This window comes from Cetorhinus maximus, chromosome 23, assembly GCF_964194155.1.
Source record: "Cetorhinus maximus chromosome 23, sCetMax3.hap1.1, whole genome shotgun sequence".
Taxonomy (NCBI): Eukaryota; Metazoa; Chordata; class Chondrichthyes; order Lamniformes; family Cetorhinidae; genus Cetorhinus; species Cetorhinus maximus.
In genome coordinates, this window is record NC_135901.1 from 30,419,634 (window position 1) to 30,446,401 (window position 26,768).

Consider the following 26,768-nt stretch of genomic DNA (forward strand, 5'->3'; position numbering starts at 1 on the left):
TTAGAATTTTATAGCTTTCTATGAGATCCCCCCTCATTCTTCTGAACTCCAATGAATATAATCCTAATCGGCTCAATCTCTCCTCATATGTCAGTCCCGCCATCCCAGGAATCAATTGGGTAAACCTTCGCTGCACTCCCTCTATAGCAAGTACATCCTTCCTCAGATAAGGACCAAGACTGCACACAATATTCCAGGTGTGGTCTCACCAAGGCCCGATACAATTGCAGCAAGACATCCCTGTTCCTGTACTTGAATACTCTGGCTATGAAGGCCAACATACCATTTGCCTTCTTTACCACCTGCTGCACTTGTATGCTTACCTTTGGCGACTGGCATACAAGAACACCCAGGTCTTGTTGCACATTCCCCTCTTTCAATTTAGAGCCATTCGTCTGCCTTCCTGTTTTTGCTACCAGAATGGATAACCTCACATTTATCCACATTTTCCTGCATCTGCCAAGCATTTGCCCAGTCACTCAGCTTGTCCAAATCACACTGAAGCATCTCTGCATCCTCCTCACAGCTCACCCTCCCACCCAGCTTTGTGTCATCTGCAAATTTGGAGATATTACATTTAATTCCCTCATCTAAATCATTAATATATATTGTGAATAACTGGGCTCCCAGCACTGATCCCTGCAGTACCTCACTAGTCACTGCCTGCCATTCATAAAAGACCCATTTATTCCTACTCTTTGTTTCCTGTCTGCCAACCAGTTTTCTATCCATCTCAATACACGACCCCCAATCCCATACGCTTTAATTTTACACGCCAATCTCTTATGTGGGACTTTGTCGAAAGCCTTCTGATAATCCAAATAAACCACATCCACTGGCTCCCTCTCATCAACTCTACTGGTTACATCCTCGAAAAATTCCAGTAGATTTGTCAAGCATGATTTCCTTTTCATAAATCCATGCTGACTCTGTCCGATTCTGCTACTGTTTTCCATGTGCGCAGCTATTACATCTTTTATAATGGACTCTAGAATTTTACCTCTGTCGTTTGTAGCAATGTGTACCACAACCACTGGTTGTTCACCCTCCCCCTTCAGAATGTCCTGTAGCCGCTCTGAGACATCATTGACCCTTGCACCAGGGAGGCAACATACCATCCTGGAGTCTCATTTGCGGCCACAGAAACGCCTATCTATTCCCCTTACAATTGAATCCCCTATAACTATTGCATTCCCACACTTTTTACTCCTCCCCTGTGCAGCAGAGCCAACCGTGATGTAACGAATTTGCCTGTTGCTGCTTACCCCTGAGAGGCCATTCCCCTCTCTATACCTTCTATCCATGATACTCTCCACCTCGCGGATGCTTCAGTCTTCCAGCCTCCGCTTCAACTCCGAAACCCGGGCTTCCAGGATCTGCAGCTGGTGACTCTTCAACTCCCGGCTCTCTCGCGCTTCCCTTCAGCTTCCGGCTCCTCTCGCGCTTCTCTTCAACTGCCGACTCCTCTCGCGCTTCTCTTCAACTGCCGGCTCCTCTCGCGCTTCCCTTCAACTGCCGGCTCCTCTCGCGCTTCCCTTCAACTGCCGGCTCCTCTCGCGCTTCCCTTCAACTCCCGGCTCCTCTCGCGCTTCTCTTCAACTCCCGATTCCTCTCGCGCTTCCCTTCAACTCCCGATTCCTCTCGCGCTTCTCTTCAACTGCCGGCTCCTCTCGCGCTTCTCTTCAACTGCCGGCTCCTCTCGCGCTTCTCTTCAACTCCCGACTCCTCTCGCGCTTCTCTTCAACTGCCCGTGTCTCTCGCGCTTCTCTTCCTGAACAATAGAGATCCAAGTCAGGATGGTGCGCCACTCAGAGGGGAATCTCAACAGATGCTGTTCCCATGTGTCTGTTGCTATTCGAGATGGTAGATGTAGTGGGTTTGGAAGGTGATGTTGAAGGAGCTTCTGTGAGTCAATGCAATGCATCTTGTAGATGGTACACGCTGCAGCCACTGTACTGCACTGGTGGTGGGAGTGAGTATTGAAGGTGGCGGATGGGCTGCCATTAAAGTGGGCTGCGTTGTGCTGGATGAAACAGACTCTCCAATATGAAAAAGACTGGCTGATAAATAATAATTGTTTTAGGAAGTGACTGGGAGCCAGTAAATTTAAATAGTTTCCGTCCATTTTCAAAAGATCTGCTCTTCAAAGTTAAATTGGAACCAATCACATGAGATGTTTGTATTTGAATTGAATGTCTTGGCTCCTCACTCGGACACCTGACTGACAAGAGGCAGTGATTGGACAATAGCTGGAAACAATGAGCTGAAATGTTCTTCTGTGAGTTAAACTGTTTCTCTTTAACCCGGAATTGATTATGTCAGAGTTAAAGGCAATACCAGCTTCAAATACATTGAATACACAGCATAAAAACAGGTCATTCAGCCCACCCAATCGATGCCAGTGTTTATACTTCACTTGAGTCTCCTCTCATTCTTTCTGACCTCACTCTCAGCGAATCCTTCTGTTCATTTCTCCCCGATGTGTTTACCCAGCTCCTCCTTAAATGTATCTATGTTATTCACCTCCACTACTCCCTGTGGTAGCGAGTTCCACATTCTCACCGCTCTCTGGGAAAGAAGTTTCTCCCGAATTCCAGATTAGATTTATCAATCACTATTATGTTGATGGCCTCTAGTTTTGCTCTCCCTCCTACAAGTGGAAACATTCTCTGTATCTATCAAAACCTTTCAGAATTATAAAAACCTCCATTAGCCCTCAGCCTTGTCTTTCCAAGAGTGAAGTGACCCAGCCTATTCATCGTCTCCTGGTGCATTAAACCTTTCAGAGTGAAAATCTGAAGACAAAAATGTTTTGTTCACACCTGAACTCAACACAGTGAGAGAGCAGGGACAGAGTCACAAGGGAGCCTGAGGAGAGGAGATTCACTGAGAATGGCTGGGCTGGGCTGTGCTGTGGGAATGAGATTGTTGATCAGACTGTTCATCACAGGGGTCTTGGAATTAGGAGCAGTGAGGGAGTTCAAGAGGCAGCCTTCAATAAAACAACATCCTTCAATGTAACAAAATGTAACAAAACGTCCTGTTTCTGTGATGTATTTTCAATGTAATTGAGCCCAGTATGACCTTTACCTCTGACATAGTCCATTGCGGGTTCAAGGTCAAAGTCCCAAAGAGCATTTTGAAACAGAAATTGATTAAGTTGTTCAAGATTATGTCATAGAACATCCTTTTTCTCAGTCGTTTCTGGGATGTGGGTGGCTCATACCAAATTGCCCTTGTTCAGAGGGCATTTACGAGTCAACCGCATTGCTGTGGGTCTGGAGTCACATGTAGGCCAGACTGGTTAAGGATAGCAGATTTCCTTATGGAATCAGAAGGGTTTTTGCAACAATCGGCAATGGTTTCATTGTCATCATCAAACCTTAAACTCCAGGTATTTGTGGAATTCAAATTTTGCCAGCTGCTGTGGTGGCGAACTCGGGTCCCCAGAGAATTACCCGGGGTCTCGGGAATACCAGCCCACTGACAATGTCACTATCCCGCCGCCTCTCGAGCTATAAATCTCTGTCCCCCACATACACCCTCCTCCCTATTTAATTGAACACTAATTCCTCCTATTATCCCCCTCCTGCTTTCCCCCCAATTCTCCTCCCCTGAAGGTGCTGACTCCAGGATTCAGTTTCACACTCACCAATTGCCCTCCCCAATATGTCACCCAGGTGTCTAAATCTTTACACCTGCCGTTAACAAACTGTTTTGCTAAGGGGACGTCACAATCAAATCCAGTGACTACCCACATGCACTTTGTGTCAGGGTGGGGTCATTGCACCACCCACCCCCACTTTCCATCCCAGTCCCAAGAGTTTGGAGACTGGGCTCTGGATGAGTAATGGCGGCTTGAGCTCCCACAATCTCTCGCACTGGGGAAACCGCTCTATCCGCCGCGTAGGCGGGCTGCCGGGACTGCGCATGTCCAAGGGAGGGGGCATATGCGCATGTGCAGGGGAGAGCCCATAACGCCTCTTCCCTTCCGGTGCCCCATTGTCTTCAAGCGAGGGATTAACCAATCGTTGGAGGACGGAACGACTCTTGTTCTCCAGCCAATCAGAGAGCGGGCTTTGTGTGAATGAAGATTGAGCTTTACACAGACTAAAACTTCCTCCTGTGTCCAACATCTGTGAGCAAAACACTTTCTTTTCTCCCTCTTTCCATTTCTTTTCTCATTCTGGGGGCAAATTGTTGACTTGCAGGAACTGAAGGGAAAGGAAGTGAATCCAGGGAGGGTGCAGACTCTGGAAGGGTTGGCCCAGGTCTCTCTCTCTCTCTTAAAGACATTGACATCCTTTGCTCCTTCAGCTTGACACATTTATTTGTCTGGCTAAAAGGATGGTCTCTTTCCTAATGTTCACAATTAAAGGGGTGGTTTCCCCCAGGAGATGGCTGACATTTAAAGGGACAGTAAATTAATGCAGCACAGAGATATGCCCAGTGTTGTTATTTGATACATATTAGATATATTATTTATGGGTCTGTAATACATTTAATTGATTATTATTTCTAGTGTTTTAATATAGTATTGTTGCTATGTTATAAATTTCCAGTCATAGAGTCGTTACAGCACAGGAGTCCATTCACCAATGTGAGTCCATGGCCGACTCTCTGTATAACAATCCAGTCGGCCCCCTTCCCCTGTAAGTTTGTTTCCTTCAAGTGACCGTACAAATTTGGGTTGACACTATTGATCATCTCCCCTTCCAGCACCCTTACAGGCAGCGTGTTTGAGGTCATTGCAACTCGCTCCAAAGTAATGTTCTTCCATGCATCCCCTCTATATCTCTGATCAAGTAATATAGTGTATATTGCACAAATTTGTGGTCCAGTATACACACATATATATGACTAGCAGCCTGCATAAAGATTTTCAGGTCTCTGTGTCCATGACATGAAGCAGTGACTATATATCTGTCACAGGGAAAATGTTAGAAGCTATTATTGAAGATGTTATAGCAGGGCACTTAGAAAAATTCAAGGCAATCAAGCAGAGTCGACATGGTTTTGTAAAATTGAAATCATGTTCAACCAATTTTTTTTTGGTTGGCAGGATGTGACGAGTGGTGTGCCACAGGGATCAGTGCTGGGGCCTCAACTTTTTACAATTTATATAAATGAATTGGATAAAGGGACCAAAGGAATGGTGGCTAGATTTGCAAATTACACAAAAATAGGTAGGAAAGTAAATTCTAGAGAGGATGTAAGGAGGCTACAAAGTGACATATGTAGGTCAAGTGAGTGGGCAAAGATCAGTTAAATGGAGTATAATGTGGACAAATGTGAAATCGTTCCTTTTGGCAGGAAGAATGAAAAAGTAGCATATTATCTAAATGGTGAGAAATTGCAGAGCTCTGAAATTCAGAGGGATCTGGGTGTTCTAGTGCATGAATCAGTAAAGGTAATATGCAGGTACAGCAAGTAATTAGGAAAGCTAATCGAATGTTATCATTTATTGTGAGGGGAATTGAATACAAAAGTAGGGAGGTTATGCTTCAGTTGTACAGGGCACTGGTGAGACCACATCTGGAGTACTGTGTACAGTGATGGTCTCCTTGTTTAAAGAAAGATGCAAACGCGTTAGAAGCAATTCAGAGAAAGTTTACTGGACTAATACCAAGAATGGGTGGGTTGTCTTATGAGGAAAGGCTGGACAGGTTAGGCTTGTATCCACTGGAATTTAGAAGAGTAAGAGGCAACTTAATTGAAACGTTTAAAATCCTGAAGGGCCTTGGCAGGGTGGATACGGAGACGAGGTTTCCTCTTGTGGCAGAATCTAGTATCAGGGGTCACTTTAAAAATAAGGGGTCGCTCATTTCAGACAGAGCGGAGGAGAAATTTTTTCTCTCAGAGGGTGGTGAGCCTTTGGAGCCCTCTTCCTCAAAAGGCGGTGGAAGCAGAGTCTTTGAACATTTTTAAGGCACAGCTAGATAGATTCTTGATTAATAAGGGGGTGTAAGGTTTTTGGGGGTGGGCAGTAATGTGAGGTTGAGATTACATTCAGATCAGTCATGATCTTATTGAATGTGGAGCAAGCTTGAGGGGGCAAGTGGCCAACTCATGCTCCTAATTCGTATGTTCGTATGTTTGTGCATTCGTATGTATGGATCTGTACATCAGCATGAATCAGCACCTTCAGGAGAACTGGGAGGGTAAATGTTAGGCCCAGTAGAGTGAAAATGGTGGAAGAGTGTCTGGGATGACTGTTGGGGTAAAAAAGGAAAGAATGATCCACAGAAACTAGAATTGTCTGTTCTGAATTTCTATCCTGTACTGACACTGATGACTTTTGTAAACTCCTTTTACAGGATATTAGAAAGGGAGGATTTGCAACAGAAATCTCAAACCAATCACCATGTCAAGATCTGACAGAGTCGCTTGATTTATTAGCACCTGAATATCATCAGCCTTTGAATATAGAAGGAGAAGTGTTTGTCTGTTCTGTCTGCTTAAAAGGCTTTAACATCAATGGGACTGGAAAAGCACCGAGACACACATACTCGAGTGAGAGTGTTCCTGTGCTCTGACTGTGGAAAGAGCTTTAACCAGTAACACAGACTGAAAAAACCATCGCACCATTCATAGCGGGGAGAGACTGTCTGTGGACGTGGCTTCAACTGATCATTGAACCTGGAGAGACACAAGTACACCCGCACCATGGAGACACTGTGGAAATATGGGGACTGTGGGAAGGGATTCCATACCCCATCTGCACTGGAAACTCATCGACACAGTCACACCGGGGAGAGGCCGTTCACCTGCTCTGAGTGTGGGAAGAGATTCAGCGATTCATCCAACCTGCTGATGCATCAGCGAGTTCACACTGGAGAAAGGCTGTTCAATTGCAGTGAATGTGGGAAGGGATTCAGCCGTTCGTCTACTTTGCTGAGACAACAGAGAATTCACATTGGGGAGAGGCCGTTCACCTGCTTTGATTGTGGGAAGGGATTCACTCAGTTATCCAGCCTGCAGACACACCAGTGAGTTCACACCGGGGAGAGGCCGTTCACCTGCTCTGAGTGTGGGCAGAAATTTAGTCAGTCATCCCACCTTCTGACACACAGGCGAGTTCACACCGGTGAGAGGCCGTTCACCTGCTCTGAGTGTGGGAAGTGTTTCACTCGGTCATCCCAACTGTTGACACACTGACGAGTTCACACCGGGGAGAAGCCATTCACCTGCTCTGAGTGTGGGAAGCGATTCAGTGATTCATCCCACCTTCTGACACACCAGCGAGTTCACACCGGGGAGAGGCTGTTCACCTGCTCCGAGTGTGGGAAGGGCTTCACTCAGGTATCCAACTTGCTGAGGCACCAGTGGGGTCAAAAGTGATTACAGGGATTTGATTCTGCTGTTCTTGCTGCTGTTCACCACATCCATGATCGAACTGTAGTAGAAAGGGTTAACAGATGGGATATGCTAATGGTGACATAGTTAATGATGTACCGCTGACATCAGTCAGTCACGTGTTAGACTCTCTCTCTGAGAGTGAGAGAGAGAAGTTGGAATCGTGCCTCGGAATAACATGCTTTCTCTGTAACGTATTTGGAGTGTTTAGCAGATACCAGAGTGTGTCTACAGTTTGTCTGCTAATCACGTCCCAGGCCTAGAGTCCGAGATAGAAGGACACATTTCCGAACATGGTGGCAGCAAGTGAGACATCGATGTAAAAAACAGATCGGTGTTATCGAAGGAACCACAGAGTGAAGAAACCTCTGAAAGCAGCTCATAAAAAACTGGCAGAAAAAGAGGCTCTGGAGAGAGGTAACGATGACCGTACCTGGTAAGCAGTCCCTGTCCCTGCCCTGAAGGAGGCGCTGGAGAGAGGTAATGATGACTACGTGGTGAGCAGTCCCTGTCCCTGTCCTGAAGGAGGTGCTGGAGAGAGGTAATGATGACTGTGCATGGTGAGCAGTCCCTGTCCCTATCCTGAAGGAGGCGCTGGAGAGAGGTAACGATGACTGTACCTGGTGAGCAGTCCCTGTCCCTGTCCTGAAGGAGGCTCTGGAGAGAGGTAACGGTGACTGTACCTGGTGAGCAGTCCCTGCCCTGAAGGAGGCGCTGGAGAGAGGTAACGGTGACCGTACCTGGAGAGCAGTCCCTGCCTCGAGGACCCACAGAGAGACCAGCAGTGGGAGTTATGGAAACGCCATTTTCTCCGGTACCGAGCACTGTCAGGTCTTCACAAAGAGGAGCAGAAGTTTTGAGCTTCCCTGTTAACATCCTGGGGGTCATCATTGACCAGAAACTGAACTGGATCAGCCATATAAATAGGGGGAGGTGGTGGCGAGTGGTATTGTCACTGGGCTGGGAATCCAAGGACTCAGGGTAATGCTCAGGGGATTTCGAATCCGGACACAGCAGACGGTGAAATTTCAATTCAATAAAAATCTGGACCATGAAACAAACCATTGTCAATTGTTGTAAAAACCCATCTGGTTCATTAGTGTCCTTCAGGGAAGGAAATCTGCCGTCCTTACCTGGTCTGGCCTACAGGTGACTCCAGATCTGCAGTAATGTGGTTGACTCTGGCCTCGCGAGTCATACAGTTGTATTAAACCGCTAAAAAGTCAATGAAAAGGAACGAAACCGGACGGACCACCCGGCATCGACCGAGGCACCGGAAACGACAACGGCAAACCCAGCCCTGTCGACCCTGCAAAGTCCTCCTTACATCTGGGGGCTAGAGCCAAAATTGGGAGAGCTGTCCCACAGACTAGTGAAGCAACAGCCTGACATAGTCACCTTCACGGAATCATACCTTACAGATAATGTCCCAGACACCACTGTCACCATCCCTGGGTATGTCCTGTCCTCCAGCAGGACAGGTCCAGCAGAGGTGGATGGCACAGTGGTATACAATCAGGAGGGAGTTGCCCTGGGAGTCCTCATGAATCGACTTCGGACCCCATGAAGTCTCATAGCATCAGGTCAAACATGGGCAAGAAACCTCCTGCTGATTGCCCTGTACCGCCTTCCCTCAGCTGATGTGTCAGTGCTTCTCCTTGTTGAACACCACTTGGAGGAAGGACTGAGGGTGCAAAGGGCGCGGAATGTACTCTGGGTAGGGGACTTCAATGTTCATCACCAAGAGTGGCTCGGTAGCACCACTACTGACCGAGCTGGCTGAGTCCTAAAAGACATCACTGCTAGACTAGGTCTGCAGCAGGTGGTGAGGAAACCAACGAGAGGGAAGAACATATTTGACCTCATCCTCAATCTACCAGTCACAGATACATCTGTCCATGACAGTATCGGTCGGAGAGACCACCAACTCCCGTCTTCACATTGAGGATACGCTCCATCATGTTGTGTGGTGCCACCATTGTGCTAAATGGGATAGATTTCAAACAGATCTAGCAACTCAAGGAAGGGCATCCATGAGGCGCTGTGGGCCATCAGCAGCAGCAGAATTGTAATCAACCACAATCTGTAACCTCATGGCCCAGCATATCCCCCACTCTACCATTACCATCAAGCCAGGGGACCAATCCTGGTTCAATGAAGAGTGCAGGAGCACCAGGCATACCTAAAAACGAGGTCAGTCCGGTGAAGCTGCAACACAGGACTACTTGTGTGCCAAACAGCATAAGCAGCAACTGATAGACAGAGATAAGCGATCCCACAAACAATGGGTCAGATGTAAGCTCTGCAATCCTGTCACATCCAGTTGTGAATGGTGGTGGACAATTAAACAACTCACTGGAGGAGGTTGCTCCACAATTATCCCCATTCTCAATGATGGGAGTGCCCAGCACAGCAGTGCAAAAGATAAGGCTGAAGCATTTGCTACAATCTTCAGCTAGAAGCCCCGAGTGGATGATCCATCTCGGCCTCCTCCGGAGGTCCCCAGCATCACAGATGCCAGGTTTCAGCCAATTCGATTCATTTCAGGTGATATCAAGAAATGGCTGAAGGCACTGGATACTGCAAAGGCTATGGGCCCTGACAATATTCCGGCAATAGTACTGAAGACTTGTGCTCCAGAACATGCCATGTCCCTAGCCAAGCTGTTCCAGTACAGCTACAACACTTGTATCTACCTGGCTATGTGGAAAATTGCCCAGGTATGTCCTGTAAACAAAAAGCAGGACAAATCCAACCCTGCCTATTACCGCCCCATCAGTCTACACTCCATCATCAGTAAAGTAATGGAAGGGGTCATCAACAGTGCTATCAAGCAGCACTCGCTTAGCAATAACCTGCACACTGACACCCAGTTTGGGTTCCGCCAGGGCCACTCAGCTCCTGATCTCATCATAGCCTCGGTTCAAACATGGACAAAAGAGCTGAAGTCCCGAGGTGAGGTGAGAGTGACTGCCCTTGACATCAAGGCAGCATTTGACTGAGTGTGGCATCAAGCAGCCCTAGCAAAACTGGAGTTAATGGGGATCAGGAGGAAAACTCTCCGCTGGTTGGAGTCATACCTAACACAAAGGAAGATGGTTGTGGTTGTTGGAGGTCAATCACCTCAGCTCCAGAACATCAATGCAGGAGTTCCTCAGGATGGTGTCCTCAGCCCAACCATCTTCAGCTGCTTCATCAATGACTTTCCTTCCATCATAGGATCAGAAGTGCAGATGCTCGCTGATGATTGCACAATGTTCAGCACCATTCGTGACTCCTCAGATGCTGAAGCAGTCCATGTCCAAATGCAGCAAGACCTGGACAATATCCAGGCTTGGGCTGACAAGTGGCAGGTAGATACAAGTGTCATGCTACACAAGTGTCAGGCAATGACCATCTCCAACAAGAGAGAATCCCAACCATAGCATCTTGACGTTCAATGGCATTACCATCACTGAAACCCCCACGATCAACATACTGGGGGTTACCGTTGACCAGAAACTGATCTGGACCAGCCACGTAACTACTGTGGCTACAAGAACAGGTCAGAGGCTGGGAATCCTGCGATGAATAACTCACTTCCTGACTCCCCAAAACGTGTCCACCATCTACAAGGCACAAGTCAGGAGTGTGATGGACTACTCCCCTCTCGCCTGGATGAGCACAACTCCCACAACACTCAAGAAACTTGACACCGTCCAGGACAATGCAGCCCACTTGATTGGCACCCCATACGCATTCACTCCCTCTACCACCAAACACACAGTAGCAGCAGTGTGTACCATCTACAAGATGCACTGCAGGAATTCACCAAGGCTCCTTCGACAGCACCTTCCAAACCCACGACCACTACAATCTAGAAGGACAAGGGCAGCAGATAGATGGGAACACCACCACCTGGAAATTCCCCTCCAAGTCACTCACCATCCTGACTTGGAAATATATTGCAGTTCCTTCACTGTTGCTAGGTGAAAATCCTGGAACTCCCTTCCTAACATCACTGTGGGTGTACCTACACCACATGGACTGCAGCAGTTCAAGAAGGCAGCTCACCACCACCTTCTCAAGGGCAACTCAGGATGGGCAATAAATGCTGGTCTAGTGAGCGAAGCCCATATCTTGTGAATGAATTTTAAAAATCATGCTCTTGAACACTTTCATCAAAACTTATGTAAAATTTTGTTTCACCATGATCCTGTGAAACTCCGCGGGATGTTATGTTAAAGGTGCTGTATAAATACAAGTTGCTGTGTTACTGAAGGCTGACACTTGAACTTCCCCACTGCCCCCAACTCCAAGACCCCTATCATAAACAGTCTGATCAACTGTCTCATTCTCACCGCATAGCCCAGCCCGGCCCATCAATGCAAAGTGAATCTCCTGTTGGACAGTTTGTTAACTTCAGGTGTAAAGATTTAGACGCCTGGGTGACACATTGGGGAGGGCAATAGGTGAGCGTGAAACTGAACCAGAGAGTCAGCACCATCAGGGGAGGAGAATTGGGGGAAAAGCAGGAGGAGGATAATCGGATGAATTAGGGTTACAATCAACAGGGAGGAGGGAATATGTGGAGGATAGTTATAGTTTGAGAGGGAGAAACATGTTTCATGAGAACTGGAATTCTCAGTTCTGAATTTCTATCCTGCACTGACAGTGATGACTTGATGACACCAACCCTGTCGCCCCCTGTCATAATCTTAAAGTCCTCTATCAGGTCAGCCCTCAGCTTTCTCATTTCTAGAGAAAATATTCCCAACCTGTTCAATCTATCCTGTAACTTAAACACTCTCAGTTCTGGTATCATCCCTGTGAATCTTTCTTGCACCTTCTCGAGGCTGTCTCTCAGTGTTAAAGGGGTATGTAAATAAAATTGGATACAGGCGCCTAATTACTCGGTCCCTAATTAAACCCCTAAATTTCAAATTGACCCTCTCAAATGCTTTAATTTGGAAAAGACTTAACCATCAGGCAAGATAGGACTCTGAAATAACAAACAATATCAATGTGTATTTAAAGAAAAAGGCATAATTTTGAAATACACGAACGACTTTCCCCACCTCAATTGGGCGACCACCTCAGGTATGAGTGTGAATCTTCCTCAGGTTCCTGAACCAACAGAGATTTCCCACAATCCTGCCCCAGGAGTCACTCAGTATCTCCACAGCTACAGACCAACTCACAAACCCAAGATGGTTCTCGAAACCCACTTTTAATCCTTAAATCAGCATTACCACATCTCGAATGAGGCTTGTTATCATTAGACCATTAATCAATGTTGTTACTAGCTTAATTTTATTGGATTTAACCATTTTCGTACAATGTTCCATGGAGCAGAACAATGGGACCATTGCTGTGTCCAGAGGGAGCTACAGGAAGGCTGTTGACTATAATCGGCCAGGCAAGGCTTTGTTCGATGTTTAAATATACAGAGGAGTGGAGACATTGTTATATCGGTCACTCAGAGCTGAACAAAAACAAGTCTCTTTAATACAGATACAGGGAAGAGGCTGAAATGAAATCTGTTCCTTTTAACCTGCACAAAAGCAGGAAGCTCAGATTCACAGGCTGCAGGAATCCATTCGCCCATCGTGCACTGCCATCTCTTTGAAAGGACTCTCTGATTCATCCAACTGCTCTGCTCTTTCCCCACAGCCCTGCAAATTCTTCCCCTTCAAGTATCTACTCATTTGAAAGATACTATTGACTCACTTTCTGTTAAAGAGCCTGCCAACCCCTCTCACCCACTTTCCCTAAAGTGCAGAAATTTTTAATCATGAATAATCCAGAAAAATCAAATATTTTTACTGATAAAAGTTTGTAATGAAACAGAACATGGTTAAAAGACAAACAGGAAATGACTTGAGGATCAAAGACAACCAGAGTAAAAGGATGTGCACAATGTTCTCGACCCAAATGGTTTCTCTTTAATTCATCTGTCTCCTGTTCCCTGCCCTCTTTGTAGAACACCTCCGCTCAGTCCACAAGCATGACCCTGACCTTCCAGTTGCTGCCATTATAATTCACCACCTTGCTCTCATGCTCATATTTCTGTCCTCGGCCTGCTGCAATGTTCCCGAGAAGCCCAACACAAGCTGGACGAACAGCACCTCATCCTCCGATGAGGCATTTTACAGCCTTCTGGACTCAACATTGAGTTCAACAACTTCAGACCATCAACTCCGTCCTGTGTTTTGATTTTTTTTTGGCCAAGTGCCAGTCTGCATCTTGTTTTCATGTTTTTGCTTTCAGACAGAGCTGTCCTTTATTCTGCTATTAACACTTGCTCTGGACCAATGCTTTGTTTCTTTACTACAACCATCATCACTCCCTTTGTCTTTTGTTCCAAGATATTTTTGTTATTTAATCTTGCCTGCCCTCTAACCAATCCCTGACTTTCCCTTTTGTTCTACCGGACCCTTTCTCAACAGCATCAAACCCATCACATTTCTCCATCTCTGAAGTTCTGAGGAAGAGTCATATTGGACTTGAAACGTTAACTCTGTTTCTCTCACCAAAGATGCTGCTAGACCTGCTGAGTTTTTCCAACACTTTCTGTATTTATTTTAGATCTACCTGTAGTGGTAGGAACAATCACTATTTACTATCCAGGATAAAATAAATGTCCTTCATCAGCTTTTGTGGATCATTTCAGTGGAAATGTGCACTCCCAGGCTCAAAGAGCATCAGCCCGCTGGAAGCAAAGTCGTGAGACCGGCCAGTCCAACAGAAAGAAACCCTCCGACCCTCCCACTTCACCAACTGTCAGAATGAACATGGTTCAGTCCTGGATGTGATTAACAGCAGCAATAACAGCAGAATCCAACTCCTGTAATCACTTGTGAACTCTCTGGTGCCTCGACAGGTGGGATGACTGAGTGAATCCCTTCCCACACTCAAAGCAGGTGAACGGTCTCTCCCCAGTGTGAACTCGCTGGTGTCTCAGCAGGTGGGGTGACTGAGTGAATCCTTTCCCACACTCAGAGCAGGTGAACAGCCTCCTGGCAGTGTGAAGTTGCTGGTGTTTATGCAGGTCAGATGAATTACTGAAACCTTTCCCACACTCAGAGCAGGTGAATGGCCTCTCCCCAGTGTGAACTCGCTGGTGTTTATGCAGGTCAGATGAATTACTGAATTCTTTCCCACACTCAGAGCAGGTGAACGGCCTCTCCCCAGTGTGAATACGTTTGTGTTTCTGCAGGTCGGATGAATTACTGACTCCTTTTCCACACTCAGAACATGTGAACGGCTTCTCCCCAGTGTGAATTCGCCGGTGTATCTGCAGGCTGGATAACTGACTGAATCCCTTCCCACACTCATAGCAGGTGAACAGCCTCTCCCCAGTGTGAACTTGCTTGTGTTTCTGCAGGTTAGATGAATGACTGAATCCCTTCCCACACTTGGAGCAGGTGAACGGTCTCTCCCCGGTATGAACTCGCTGGTGTTTATGCAGGTCGGATGAATTACTGAATGCCTTCCCACACTCGGAACAGGTGAATGGTGTCTCCCCAGTGTGAACTCGCTGGTGTATCAGTAGGGTGGATGAATCAATAAATGCCTTCCCACACTCAGAGCAGGTGAACCGTCTCTCCCCGGTGTGAACTCGCTGGTGTCGCAGCAGGTTGGATGAATCAATAAATCCGTTCCCACATTCAGAGCAGGTGAATGGCCTCTCCCCAGTGTGAACGCGCTTGTGTTTATGCAGATCGGATAAATTACTGAATCCCCTCCCACATTCAGAACAGATAAATGGCCTCTTCCCAGTGTGAATTCGCTGGTGTGACTGCAGGCTGGATAACTGACTGAACCCATTCCCACACGCAGAGCAGGTGAACGGCCTCTCCCCAGTGTGAACTCGCTGGTGAGTCAGCAGGTTGGATGAATGAGCGAATCCCTTCCCACACACAGAGCAAATGAATGGCCTCTCCCCAGTATGAGTGCGTCGATGAGCTTCCAGCTCAGATGGGGATCTGAATCCTTTCCCACAGTCCCCATATTTCCACGGTTTCTCCATGGTGCATGGGCCCTTGTGTCTCTCCACATCCGATGATCAGTTGAAGCCTTGTCCTCACACAAGACATGTATAATATCTGTCCTCACTGTGAATGGTGATGTTCTTTCAGGCTGTGTAACTGGTTAAAGCCCTTTCCCCAGTCAGTGCACTGGAACACTCTCACTTTGCGGGTGTGTGTCTCGGTGCTTTTCCAGTCACACTGATGTTTAAAATCTTTTGAAGCAGACAGAACAGACAAACATTTCTCCTTCTGGATTCAAAGGCTGATGATATTCAGGTCGCGATGAATTGAACGACTGTCAGATCTTGGCGTTTGGTTTGAGATTTCTGTCTGGAAATCCTCCTCTTCTAATGTCCTGTAGAAAGAGTTTACAAAAGCCATCATTCCCCCTCCATTCTCACTCTGCTGTAATATACACCCAACATTACTGCACTAAAAATGTGTGTAATACACAGAATTCTATCACATGATTAGAGATACATGGGGCTGTGGGGAGGAACTTTATTTCAGGAGCAAGTGGTGATGATCTGGAACCCACTGCCTACAGGAATGGTGGATGCAGAGATGGTCAATAATTTAAAAATAAAATTGGATGGACACTTGAAGGAAATAAACTTGCAGAGGAATGGGGAGATAGAGGGGGAATGGGACTGACTGGATTGCTCTACAGAGAATCGCATGGACTCGAGTTGTCAAACGGGCTCCTTCTGTGCCGTACTGACTCTATGATTGCAAATACATAACGCAGCTACAGTCCTATATTACAAGACTGGGAAGGATAATAAATGGACTTAATTACAGTACTATAAATAATATATCTAAAGAGTCCACTATCACAACATTGGACATATCTATTTCCTCCATTATTATATTGTCCAGAGGGACACAATGCTTACAAAATAAAATATGGGACACTTCAGCCGTTGGGCTGGAAGCATGGGTGGTGCGGCCGGGGGTATGGTGGGATGCTGGTGACCAAGAGAGGGTTTTGGTTTCAAGGAGGGGGGTGGGGAGAAGGGTCTTGAGACAATAATAGTGGGAGGGGCGGTGGGGTTTAAAATCAACTAAAACTTACAACTTATCTGGTTCAGTCACATCATCTCTCTGCCGGCCAACTCACTGACTTGCAGTCCAAGTCGAATCACTCAAACTCACCCAGCGATCAGTTTCCCACCGGCTGTCCTAAAAATACGGGGCAAAAGGTAAAATAAGGAGCAATCTCTTAAAATGCACGACAGTTAATCACCCTGAAATTGTCCCCTTAAATGGCAGCCATCTCCGCGGGAAACCACCCCTTTAATTGTGAACATTCGGAAAGAGACCATCCTTTTAGCCAGACAGATATATGTGTCAAACTGATGGAGCGAGATAGAGAGGGACCTGGACCAACCTTTCCAGAGTCTGCACCCTCCCTGGATTCACTTCCTTTCCTTTCAGTTCCTGCAAGTCAACAATTTGCCCCCAGAATGAGAAAAGAAATGGAAAGGGGGAAACATTGATTTCCTCACAGATGTTGCCCAGAGGAGGAAGTTTTAGTCTGAAACTCATCGTCCAACTTCCGCTTTGTGACGACCACAATGGAACCCTGCCTGAATCAGCCATTAGGAATCACTCTGCTTCGCGGTGACGTCCTCGGGTTCCAGTCTGCAGGCCAGGCGCGCGGACACGGGAGCCCCGCCCCCACCCATTGTTCCCCCTCCCCCTCCAACTCCAAGGTTTCCAGGCAACCGGCTGACGGCTCCGGCCAGAGCGAGAAGCCGCTCGCAGAAATCGGGAGAGGGGAAGATGCGCATGTGCGGGGGAGAGCCCGCCCTACTCGTTATACTGAGGGACTGACCAATGGGAAGAGTTGGAGGATCAGATGGACTCTGGTCCTCCAGCCAATCAGAGTGCGGGCTTTGTGTGAATGAAGACTGAGCTTCACACAGACTAAAACTTCCTCCTGTGTCCAACATCTGTGAGTAAAACACTTTCTTTTCTCCCCCTTTCCATTTCTTTTCTCATTCTGGGGGCAAATTGTTGACTTGCAGGAACTGAAGGGAAAGGAAGTGAATCCAGGGAGGGTGCAGACTCTGGAAAGGTTGGCCCAGGTCTCTCTCTCTCTTAAAGACATTGACATCCTTTGCTCCCTCAGCTTGACACATTTATTTGTCTGGCTAAAAGGAGGTCTCTTTCCTAATGTTCACAATTAAAGGGGTGGTTTCCCCAGGAGATGGCTGACATTTAAGGGGACAGTAAATTAAGATAGGACAGAGATATGTCTCGTGCTGTTTTCTGGTACATATTAAATATATTATTTATGGTTCTCTGATAAAATATATTCTTATATATATTATTATTTCTGTATTTTGTACTGTCACAACCTAACATACATTTTATATATTTCCAGTCACAGGGGTCATAGCAACTAGAATTGTATGTTCTGAATTTGTTTCTGGTGTTGTTGTAAGTCGTGTCCACTCACTGCCTGAATAAAATTCTTCCTCACTCCCCCACCACCATATCGCTAATCAAGTCTAACATGATATTGCACACAACTTTTTCCAGTAATATAGACAGATATAGGGCTAGCAGCCTGCATGAAGATTTTCAGGTCTGTGTGTCCAGGACAGGAAATGGTGAGCATGATCTGTCAATCAGCATTGATTCGCATCTTCAGCAGTTGAAAGGGTGTATATTAGATACAGGAGAGTGAGAATGGAGGGAGAGTGTGTGGGATGGAGATTTACAGCTTTTGGGTAACAAGAGAGGAAAGAATATTCCATAGCAACTAGAATAGTTCTGAATTTCTATCCTGTACTGACAGTGCTGACTTTTGTAAATTCCTTTTACAGGGTATTAGAAGGGGAAGATTTACAGACAGAAACCTTAAACCAAACATCAGATGAAGATCTTACAGAGTCACTCGATTCATTGGGACCTGAATATTATTGGCCTCTGAATTTAGAAGGAAGAATCTTCATCTGTTCTCTCTGCTTCAAAAGATTTTAAACATCAGTGTGACTGGAAAAATACCAAGGCAGACACACCCGAGTGAGAGTGTTCCAGTGCATTGACTGTGGAAAGAGCTTTAACCAGTTACACAGCCTGAAAAAAACATCACACCATTGATATCGGGGAGAGTCCATACACGTGTCCTATGTATGGACGAGGCTTCAACTGATCATTGAACCTGAAGAGGGACAAGGACACGCACATCAGGGAGAAACCATGGAAATGTGGGAACTGTGAGAAAGGATTCTGGTTCCCATCTGAGCTGGAAACTCATCATCGTGTTCACACCGGGGAAAGGCCGTTCACCTGCCCTGTGTGTGAGAAGGGATTCAGAGGTTCATCCCTTCTGCAGGCACATCAGTGAGTTCATGCTGTGGAGAGGCTATTCACCAGCTCTGAGTTTGGGAAGGGATTCAGTGACTTAGCCACCCAGCAGAATCACCAAAGAATTCACAGCGGGGAGAGGCCATTCACCTGTTCTGTGTGTGGGAAGGGATTCATTAATTCATCCATCCTCCTGCTACACCAGCGAGTTCACAATTGGGAGAGGCCATTAACCTGCTCTGTTTGTGGGAAAGGATTCACTCAATCATCCAACCTCCTGACACACCAGCAAGTTCACACTGAAGAGAGGTCATTCACCTGCTCTGACTGTGGTAAGGGATTCACTCAGTTATACAACCTGCAGATGCACCAGCGTGTTCACACTGGGGAGAGGCCGTTCACCTGCTATGTTTGTGGGAAGGGATTCACTCAGTCATCTAACCTCCTTACACACCAGCGAGTTCACAGCAGGGAGAGGCCATACACCTGCTCTGAGTGTGGGAAGGGATTCAGTCTGTCATCCCACCTGCGAACACACCAGCGAATTCACACCAGGGAGAGGCCATACATCTGCTCTCAGTGTGGGAAGGAATTCATAGATTCATCCCATCTGCTAACACATCAGCGAATTCACACTCCGCTCACTGTCAGTGTAACAGTAATTACATTGTCAAGGTCCAATAAGCTAAGCAGACTCAGGCCTGGTTAGTACTTGGAGGAGAGACTGCTTGGATGGGAGACTGCTTGGGAATACCAGGTACAGTAAAAAAAAACATCAGCGAATTCACACCGGGGAGAGGCCATACATCTGCTCTCAGTGTGGGAAGGAATTCATAGATTCATCCCATCTGCTGAAATACCAGCGAATTCACACTGGGGAAAGACCGTTCACCTGCTCTGAGTGTGGGAAGGGATTCACTCAGTTAACCACCCTGCAGCGACACCAGCGAGTTCACACTGGAGAGAAGCCATTCACTTGCTCTCAGTGTGGAAAGGGATTCACTCAGATATCCAATCTGCTGAGACACCAGCGAGTTCACACGTGATTCCAGGGGTTCAATTCTGCTGTTATTGCTGCTGTTAATCACATCCAGGACAGGACTGAAGCATATTGACCCTTACAGTTGGCAGTAGGGGCAGAAATAGTGGCTGTGCCATTTTTTATATCCCCTTGAGAGGGCAGATGGGCCCTTTGTTTAACAACTCATCCATAAGACAGCACCTCCAACAGTGCAGAGCTCCCTTGGTGCTGGCACTTGGAAAATTGGCTTTGATTTTTGTGCTTGCGTTCCTTGAACTGGGATTTGAACCCACAACCTTCTGACCCAGAGGTGAGAGTGCTACCCACTGAGCCACGGCTGACACTATAGATAATACAAAGTTAGGAAGGGAAAGTTACCCTTGAAAAGCCCCCACCCTTTGCCTCCAACTACGAAATCTAATAATAAAAACTCCAGTATAAATAACATTTTTATTGACAAATGTTGAAGTGTTGTGTTACAAACATGAGGTTTTATATGATCGTTATGTTTTGAGACTGTGTTTTCACTTCAGGGTAAAATGGAGGAATGAAGGGGGGTGATGTGACCTGTTCTGAACTCCGCTGATATCAAACCCGGTGTCTTGACTGTTAAAGGATAGCTAATTGACCTGGATACAAGGCCCATGTGATTCCCATTGCCATGGAAATTGGCTTTGAGAAGGAAAGGGTATCTTGGAAGCCATTGTACGACTGGATTGGAAGGTTTTCAAAGATATCCCTGAATTTCACAGACAGATCAGTCTGCCAGGATGGAGAGAGGGAGGGAACAGATAGAGGTGACAAGTCTGCATGGTTCACCATGCAGCAATGTGGGTGGGACTTCACGCTCAGGTTGAAAAGACCAAATTTGAGAGGATTGAAAACAAGGCTGGAAGATTCATCTTGCTTGAGTTAGAGGGAGAATCCTCTGGAGAACCTTCATGGTGAAAGTCAGTTCTGGCATTAATAATTGCCAGACTTGGCAAAGAAAAGAATGGAAGTAAACCCTCAGGGGCGAAGAATCACTTTGGACTGGTTCTGGGAATATTGAGTGTCAACTTCAGGAACAGAGTATAATGTAACCATTTAATTGTGTCAAAAAAGAGCAGAATTGTGTTTTATAGTTTAAGGTATACGTATACTTTGCCTACAAACGTAGTGTTTTGTCAATGTTGCTTCGAGTTTGTTTGCTGCAGTAAAAGTGATAAAATTTGAAGTCTTGTCGTGTGATCCCTTAATTTGTTCACTGGGAATTTGAATTTCTGTTTAGAAATTACCAGTCTTTACAGAGATCCTAACATTTGGTTTAGAGCCACAAGTTTCAACTTCCCATTTGAGCCTCCAGCACCTTTCTGTCTCTCTATTGCTCGTGTCAATGACAGCCAGGCGACGGAGCTGAGGGCTGAATTTAACTGAGAATAACGGGGCCTGCGCCCCAGTTGGGAAACTGCCATGGGCGTCGTACTTATAGAGAGACACGAAGGTGCTGGAGGACTGACTGAGAAATGGGCCTCCAACCAATTAGGGCCGGGGGGGGAGGTGACTGGGGTTGATGATGATGTGACGCCAGAGGTTCGGTGTCCAAAGCGAGGAGTCACGGGAACAGGGTACAGAGGAGCCAAAGAGAAACCATTTGGGTCCAGAACATTTTGTACATCCTTTTACTGTGGTTGTCTTTGATCACCAAGCTATTTCTGTTTTCTTAACCATTTTCCGTTTCATTGATAAACTTTTGTCAATAAAAATACTTGATTTTTCTGGACTTCTCCTGATTAAATTTATGCATTTCAGGGAAAGTGGGTGAGAGGGGTTGGCAGGCTCTTGAACGGAAAGTGAGTCCCTCTAAGGTAATTTGCAAAGGAGCCAGAGGGGGAGGTGAGATTTGATTTTTCTTTTGACGCATAATGTTAGAAAATGGGGTTCAGGGAATCCATCGTGATTCACTAACTTATCAAAGTTCTTTGAGGAAGTAACAAGAAATGTGGATAAAGGGGAACCTGTAGATGTGGTTTACTTAGATTTCCAGAAGGCATTTCACAAGATGCCACTGCAAAAGTTACTACACAAAATAAGAACTTATAGTGGAGGAGGTAACATATTAGCATGCGTAGAGGATTGATTAGCTAACAGAAAACAGAGTAGGCATAAATGGGTCATTTTCGGGTTGGTAAGATGTGACAAGTGGATGCCACAGGAGATCAGCGCTGGGCCCTCCACCATTTACAATCTATATTAATGACTTGGATGATGGAATCGAATGTATGGTGTCTAAATTTGCTGATGACACACAGATATGTAGGAAAATAATTTGTGAAGAGGACTTAAGGAGTCAGAAAAGGGATATAGATGGTTAAGTGAATGAGGAAAAAAATGGCAGATGGAGTCGAATGTGGGAAAATGTGAACTTATCCACTTTGGCAGGAACAATTTTTTAAAAACCCCATATTATTTAAAGAGAGAGAGATTGCAGAACTCTGAGGTATGGAGGGATCTGGGTGACCTGGTACATGAACCACAAAAAATATGCAGGTATAGCAAGTGATTAGAAAGGCAAATGGCATGTTGGTGTTTATTGGAAGGGGAATGGAATATAAAAGTAAGGATGTTTTCCTGCAGTTGTACAGGGCCTTGGTGAGACCACATTTCGAGTACTGTGTACAATTTTGGTCTCCTTACTTAAGAAATTACACAATTGCATTCGAATCAGTTCAGAGAAGGTTCACTTGCCTGATTCCTGGAATGAGGGGGTTTCCTCTGAGGAAAGGTTGGACAGGTTAGGCCTGTATCCATTGGAGTTCAGAAGAATGAGAGATGATCTTATTGCAATTTATAAGATCCTGAGGGGACTTGAAAGGTTGGATGCTGAAAGGATGTTTCCCCTTGTTGGAGAGAATAGACATAGAGGACATAGTTTAAAAATGTGTCTCCCATTTAAGAAGGAGATGAGGAGAAATTTGTTCTCTCGGGGGATTCCGAGACTGTGGAACTCTCTTTCCCAGGGAGTGGTGGAGGCCGGGTCACTGAATAGTTTTAAGGCTGAGTTTGATAGATACTTGACTGCCAGAGGTGAGAAAGGGGATAGGGTGTCGAAAGGAAAGTGGAGCTGAGCCCACAATCAGATCAGCCATGAACTTATTGAATAGTGAAGCAGGCTCGAGGGGCAGAATGGCCTACTCCTGCTCCTAATTTGTATGTATTAACCCTTTATCCCCTTTTCCCAAACTCTGAAATGATTCACAGTGATAACCCTTATTGGTGACAGCGGTTAGATTTTATTCAGTATAAATAAGACCTGACACATGCTCATGTCTGAGCAGTAGTATCAAAGTGCAGCAGCATTACCATTACACTCTGGGTAGAAGCACCATCTCCACGTAAATACTCCCTGGTCTGCGCCAGATGCCATGGCACCAGTCAATGCAATATGTAAAACCTCTACAAATCTCTGTGCTCGGGGAATCCCTTCTAATACTTTTTTACATCACAAAGTCTATGGAGACTGATTTAACCCAATCATTGCTGAGCTAACATTTGAACGGAGCAATTACAAAACCTGTCATTGAACCATCTGTACCTGCCCAAGCCACATCAAACTCTCAAATAATTGGCTTCCCACGCTCCGTCCTCGGTACAGGGAGTCAGCATTCCCATGCCAAGCAGTGAAAACATGGTGGCCTTGACACCCAGGTGTCGTCTAGGATTCAAGGCACTCTTGTTTTCTCTGTCCTCTGGGAGTTGTTGGTCTCCCTGTTCCCACATAGCAAGTCGTCTGTTCTCAGCTCTGCCAGATTTCTGCTGAAAAGTTTGGCCCCTTTAACACATTTCGGATGAATAAACATTTGGTCAATGAAGACCCAAACCACAATTTCCCATCCTGTCACCTGTCAACCATCCTCACCCAGAGCCGAATCACAACAGGAATAAAAACAGGAGAAGTGTAACAATCAAATTAAAAATAAATACACAGCCATAGTTTTAAATTTAGTGTTCACTAATTAGCAAGAAAACCCAAAGTAGAGGGTCCCCCAGGATTCTTACAGTCCACATCTTGAGGGGGAGGAGAACTCTCTCTCCGACCCCTCACTCAATTTCACTCTGTTATTTTCCAATTCTGTTCTGGCCCCGCCTGGGGTAACATGTACTCAATCTTTTCTTCTCCTGAAGGAGTGCCGTGAGTTCTAGGTTACTAGTACATAAGGACATATGCTTCAAGCAACAGATCAAGCATGGATGTAAAAGATTCTCCAGCTCTCTCCTCACCCCTGTCCAACTTGTGGAGAGTTCTCACTCATGATTATTTCTCCCAAGCCCTTAATTGTCCCAATCCATAATTTTTTATCCCTTTCGCTTTAGTTTTACTCACTTTTCACCATGACTGGTGTCTTTAATTCCATCCTGACAGTTTTAAAGTCAGTTTCTCTCTGGAGATTGTGTCAGTGCCTTGATCGCATTAAAATGTTGTCTCATTCCTCTGGCCACATTAACCATTTCATGTCATACTGTTTGTCAAGTCGCTGTGTATGTGTGGGATTCTTCCATGTATTTCACCATGAATTTCCTTCTATTAGTTGCTTAACATCTAACAAATCACATCTGCACGTACACCGGTATCCCAATAGCATGCCAGACATTTTTTGACTTTCATGTTATCTAAAGTTCATGGGGGCAGTGGGGGGGTTGGGTGGGAGGGGGGGTGAGCGGGGGTGTGTGTGTGTGTGTGTGGGGGGGCGGTGGGTCTGCCTCAAGAGCTTTGCTGATCTCACTCTGTGCGGTCCAGATATTTCAGGCAGTGGCCAGGATTTCAACTCTGCTTTTCTTTTTAAAAAGGGTTCAGAGGCAAATGATGTAAACATTTCCAAGAGACTTATTCATCTTGTCTACACTTCCCTGAATTTCACTAGAATCTACATGGATAGCAGATTGAAATATTCCATTCAACTACACCCAAGTTGAGTTATTCCAATTCCTTCACTGCCCAGTGGAATTGTAAACATTCCCATTTTATTCCAGGCATGAACATATCTTGTTTCTTTGTTCTGGCTGGGACTGTTCTCCTTGCAGCAAAGGAGGTTGAGGGGAGATTTGATAGAGGTGGACAAGATTATGACTGGTTTACATCAGCTGGGCAAAGAAAAGCTGTTCCCGCCAAGGACGAGGGGACACAGGTTGAAGGTTTTAAGTGAGAGATGTGGGGGGGATGTGAGGAAGAAGTTTTTTTTACACAGCGAATGAGAATGGCCTGGAATCGCTGCGTTTGAGGTGGTGCAATCAGAGATGATGAACAATTTCAAATGAAAATTGGATGGCCACTTGGAGGCAATAAACTTGCAGGGGGAGAAGGACTGAGCGGTCGATTTGTCTAGGGAAGAATGTGTAGATAGCCTGGATCATGTTCAGATCAAAAAAGAGGAGGTTTTAGGCGTCTTGAAGAATATTAAGGTGGATCAGTTCCCAGGGCCAGATGGGATCTACCCCAGAGTACTGAGGGAGGCAAGGGAGGAGATCGCTGGGGACTTGACAGAAATCTTTGTATCCTCACTGGCTACAGGTCAGGTCCCAGAGGACTGGAGAATGGCCAATGTTGTTCCATTGTTTAAGAAGGGTTGCAGGGATAATCCAGGAAATTACAGGCCGGTGAGCCTTACGTCAATGGTAGGGAAATTATTGGAGAAGATTGTTCGTGACAGGATTTACTACCATTTGGAAGCAAATGGGCGTATTAGTGAGAGGCAGCATGGTTTTGTGAAGGGGAGGTCGTGTCTCACTAACTTGATTGGGTTTTTCGAGGAAGTGACAAAGATGATCGACGATGGAAGGGCAGTGGATGTTATATACATGGATTTCAGTAAGGCCTTTGACAAGGTCCCTCATGGCAGACTGGTACAGAAGATAAAATCGCACAGGATCAGAGGTGAGCTGGCAGGATGGATACAGAATTGGCTTGGTCATAGAAGACAGAGGGTAGCAGCAGAAGGGTGCTTTTCTGAATGGAGAGCTGTGACTAGTGGAGTTCCGCAGGGATCAGTGCTGGGACCTTTGCTGTTTGTGGTATACATAAATGATTTGGAGGAAAATGTAACTGGGCTAATTAGTAAGTTTGCAGACGACACTAAGGTTGGAGGAGTTGCAGATAGTGAAGAGAATTGTCAAAGGATACAACGGGATATAGATCGGTTGGAGACTTGGGCGGAGAAACGGCAGATGGAGTTTAATCCGGACAAATGCGAGGTAATGCATTTTTGAAGGTCTAATACAGGCAGGAATTATACAGTAAATGGCAGAACCCTTAAGTGCATCGACGTGCAGAGGGATCTGGGTTTACAGGTCCACAGGTCACTGAAAGTGGCAACGCAGGTGGATAAGGTAGTCAGGAAGGCATATGGCATGCTTGCCTTCATTGGCAGGGGTATTGAGTATAAAAGCTGGGAAGTCATGCTGCAGCTGTATAGAACCTTGGTTAGGCCACACTTGGAATATTGCGTGCAATTCTGGTCACCACATTACCAGAAGGATACAGAGGCGTTGGAGAGGGTGCAGAGGAGGTTTACCAGGTTGCTGCCTGGTCTGGAGGTTATTAGCTATGAGGAGAGGTTGGAGAAACTCAGATTGTTCTCACTAGAGCGACGGAGATTGAGGGGCGACTTGATAGAAGTTGACAAAATTATGAGTGGCATGGACAGAGTAGAAAAGTCAGAAGCTTTTTCCCAGGTTGGAAGAGTCAATTACTAGAGACATCGATTTAACGTGAGAGGAGAAAACTATAAAGGTGATGTGCGGGGCAAGTTTTTTACGCAGAGGGTAGTGAGTGTCTGGAATTCGCTTTCAGAGGAGGTGGTGGAAGCAGGTACGATAGTGGGGTTTAAGATGCAGCTTGACAAATACATGAATAGGATGGGAATAGAGGGATACGGACCCCGGAAGTGCAAAATGTTTTAGTTGACGGGCAATATGATCGGCGCAGGCTTGGAGGGCCGAAGGGCCTGTTCCTGTGCTGTACTTTTCTTTGTTCTTTGTTGATACAGGGATATAGAGGGGGAATGGGACTGACTGGTTTGCTCTAA

General features: G+C 46.0%; 5 protein-coding genes and 1 long non-coding RNA gene across 10 annotated transcripts in view; 3 read left to right on the forward strand and 3 right to left on the reverse strand.

The window, feature by feature from the left end:
• LOC144697287 (uncharacterized) overlaps positions 1-26,768 on the reverse strand; it is a 685,032-nt gene that overhangs the window by 571,139 nt on the left and 87,125 nt on the right. The gene's annotated exons all lie outside the window — the stretch shown is intronic.
• The window catches only part of LOC144697361 (uncharacterized), a 392,999-nt gene that overhangs the window by 251,253 nt on the left and 114,978 nt on the right, over positions 1-26,768 (reverse strand). The gene's annotated exons all lie outside the window — the stretch shown is intronic.
• The window catches only part of LOC144697353 (uncharacterized), a 258,803-nt gene that overhangs the window by 165,279 nt on the left and 66,756 nt on the right, over positions 1-26,768 (forward strand). The window lies entirely within an intron of this gene.
• LOC144697960 (uncharacterized) overlaps positions 1-26,768 on the forward strand; it is a 274,230-nt gene that overhangs the window by 104,190 nt on the left and 143,272 nt on the right. The window lies entirely within an intron of this gene.
• The window catches only part of LOC144697288 (uncharacterized), a 211,873-nt gene that overhangs the window by 31,389 nt on the left and 153,716 nt on the right, over positions 1-26,768 (forward strand). The gene's annotated exons all lie outside the window — the stretch shown is intronic.
• Positions 13,890-26,768, reverse strand: part of LOC144696980 (uncharacterized) — a 322,849-nt gene continuing 309,970 nt past the window's right edge. The window contains exons 2-3 of one of the 5 annotated variants that reach the window (XM_078568715.1): positions 21,456-21,469; positions 13,890-15,310 (exon numbers count right to left, since the gene is read on the reverse strand). In XM_078568715.1, the coding sequence (XP_078424841.1) occupies positions 14,189-15,310; positions 21,456-21,469 (1,136 nt within the window). In that variant the 3' untranslated portion in view covers positions 13,890-14,188. Of the gene's footprint in view, positions 15,724-16,443; positions 17,028-21,455; positions 21,470-26,768 lie in introns of those variants that run through there. The other 4 variants (XM_078568713.1, XM_078568714.1, XM_078568716.1 and 1 more) reach the window with 4 other exon arrangements.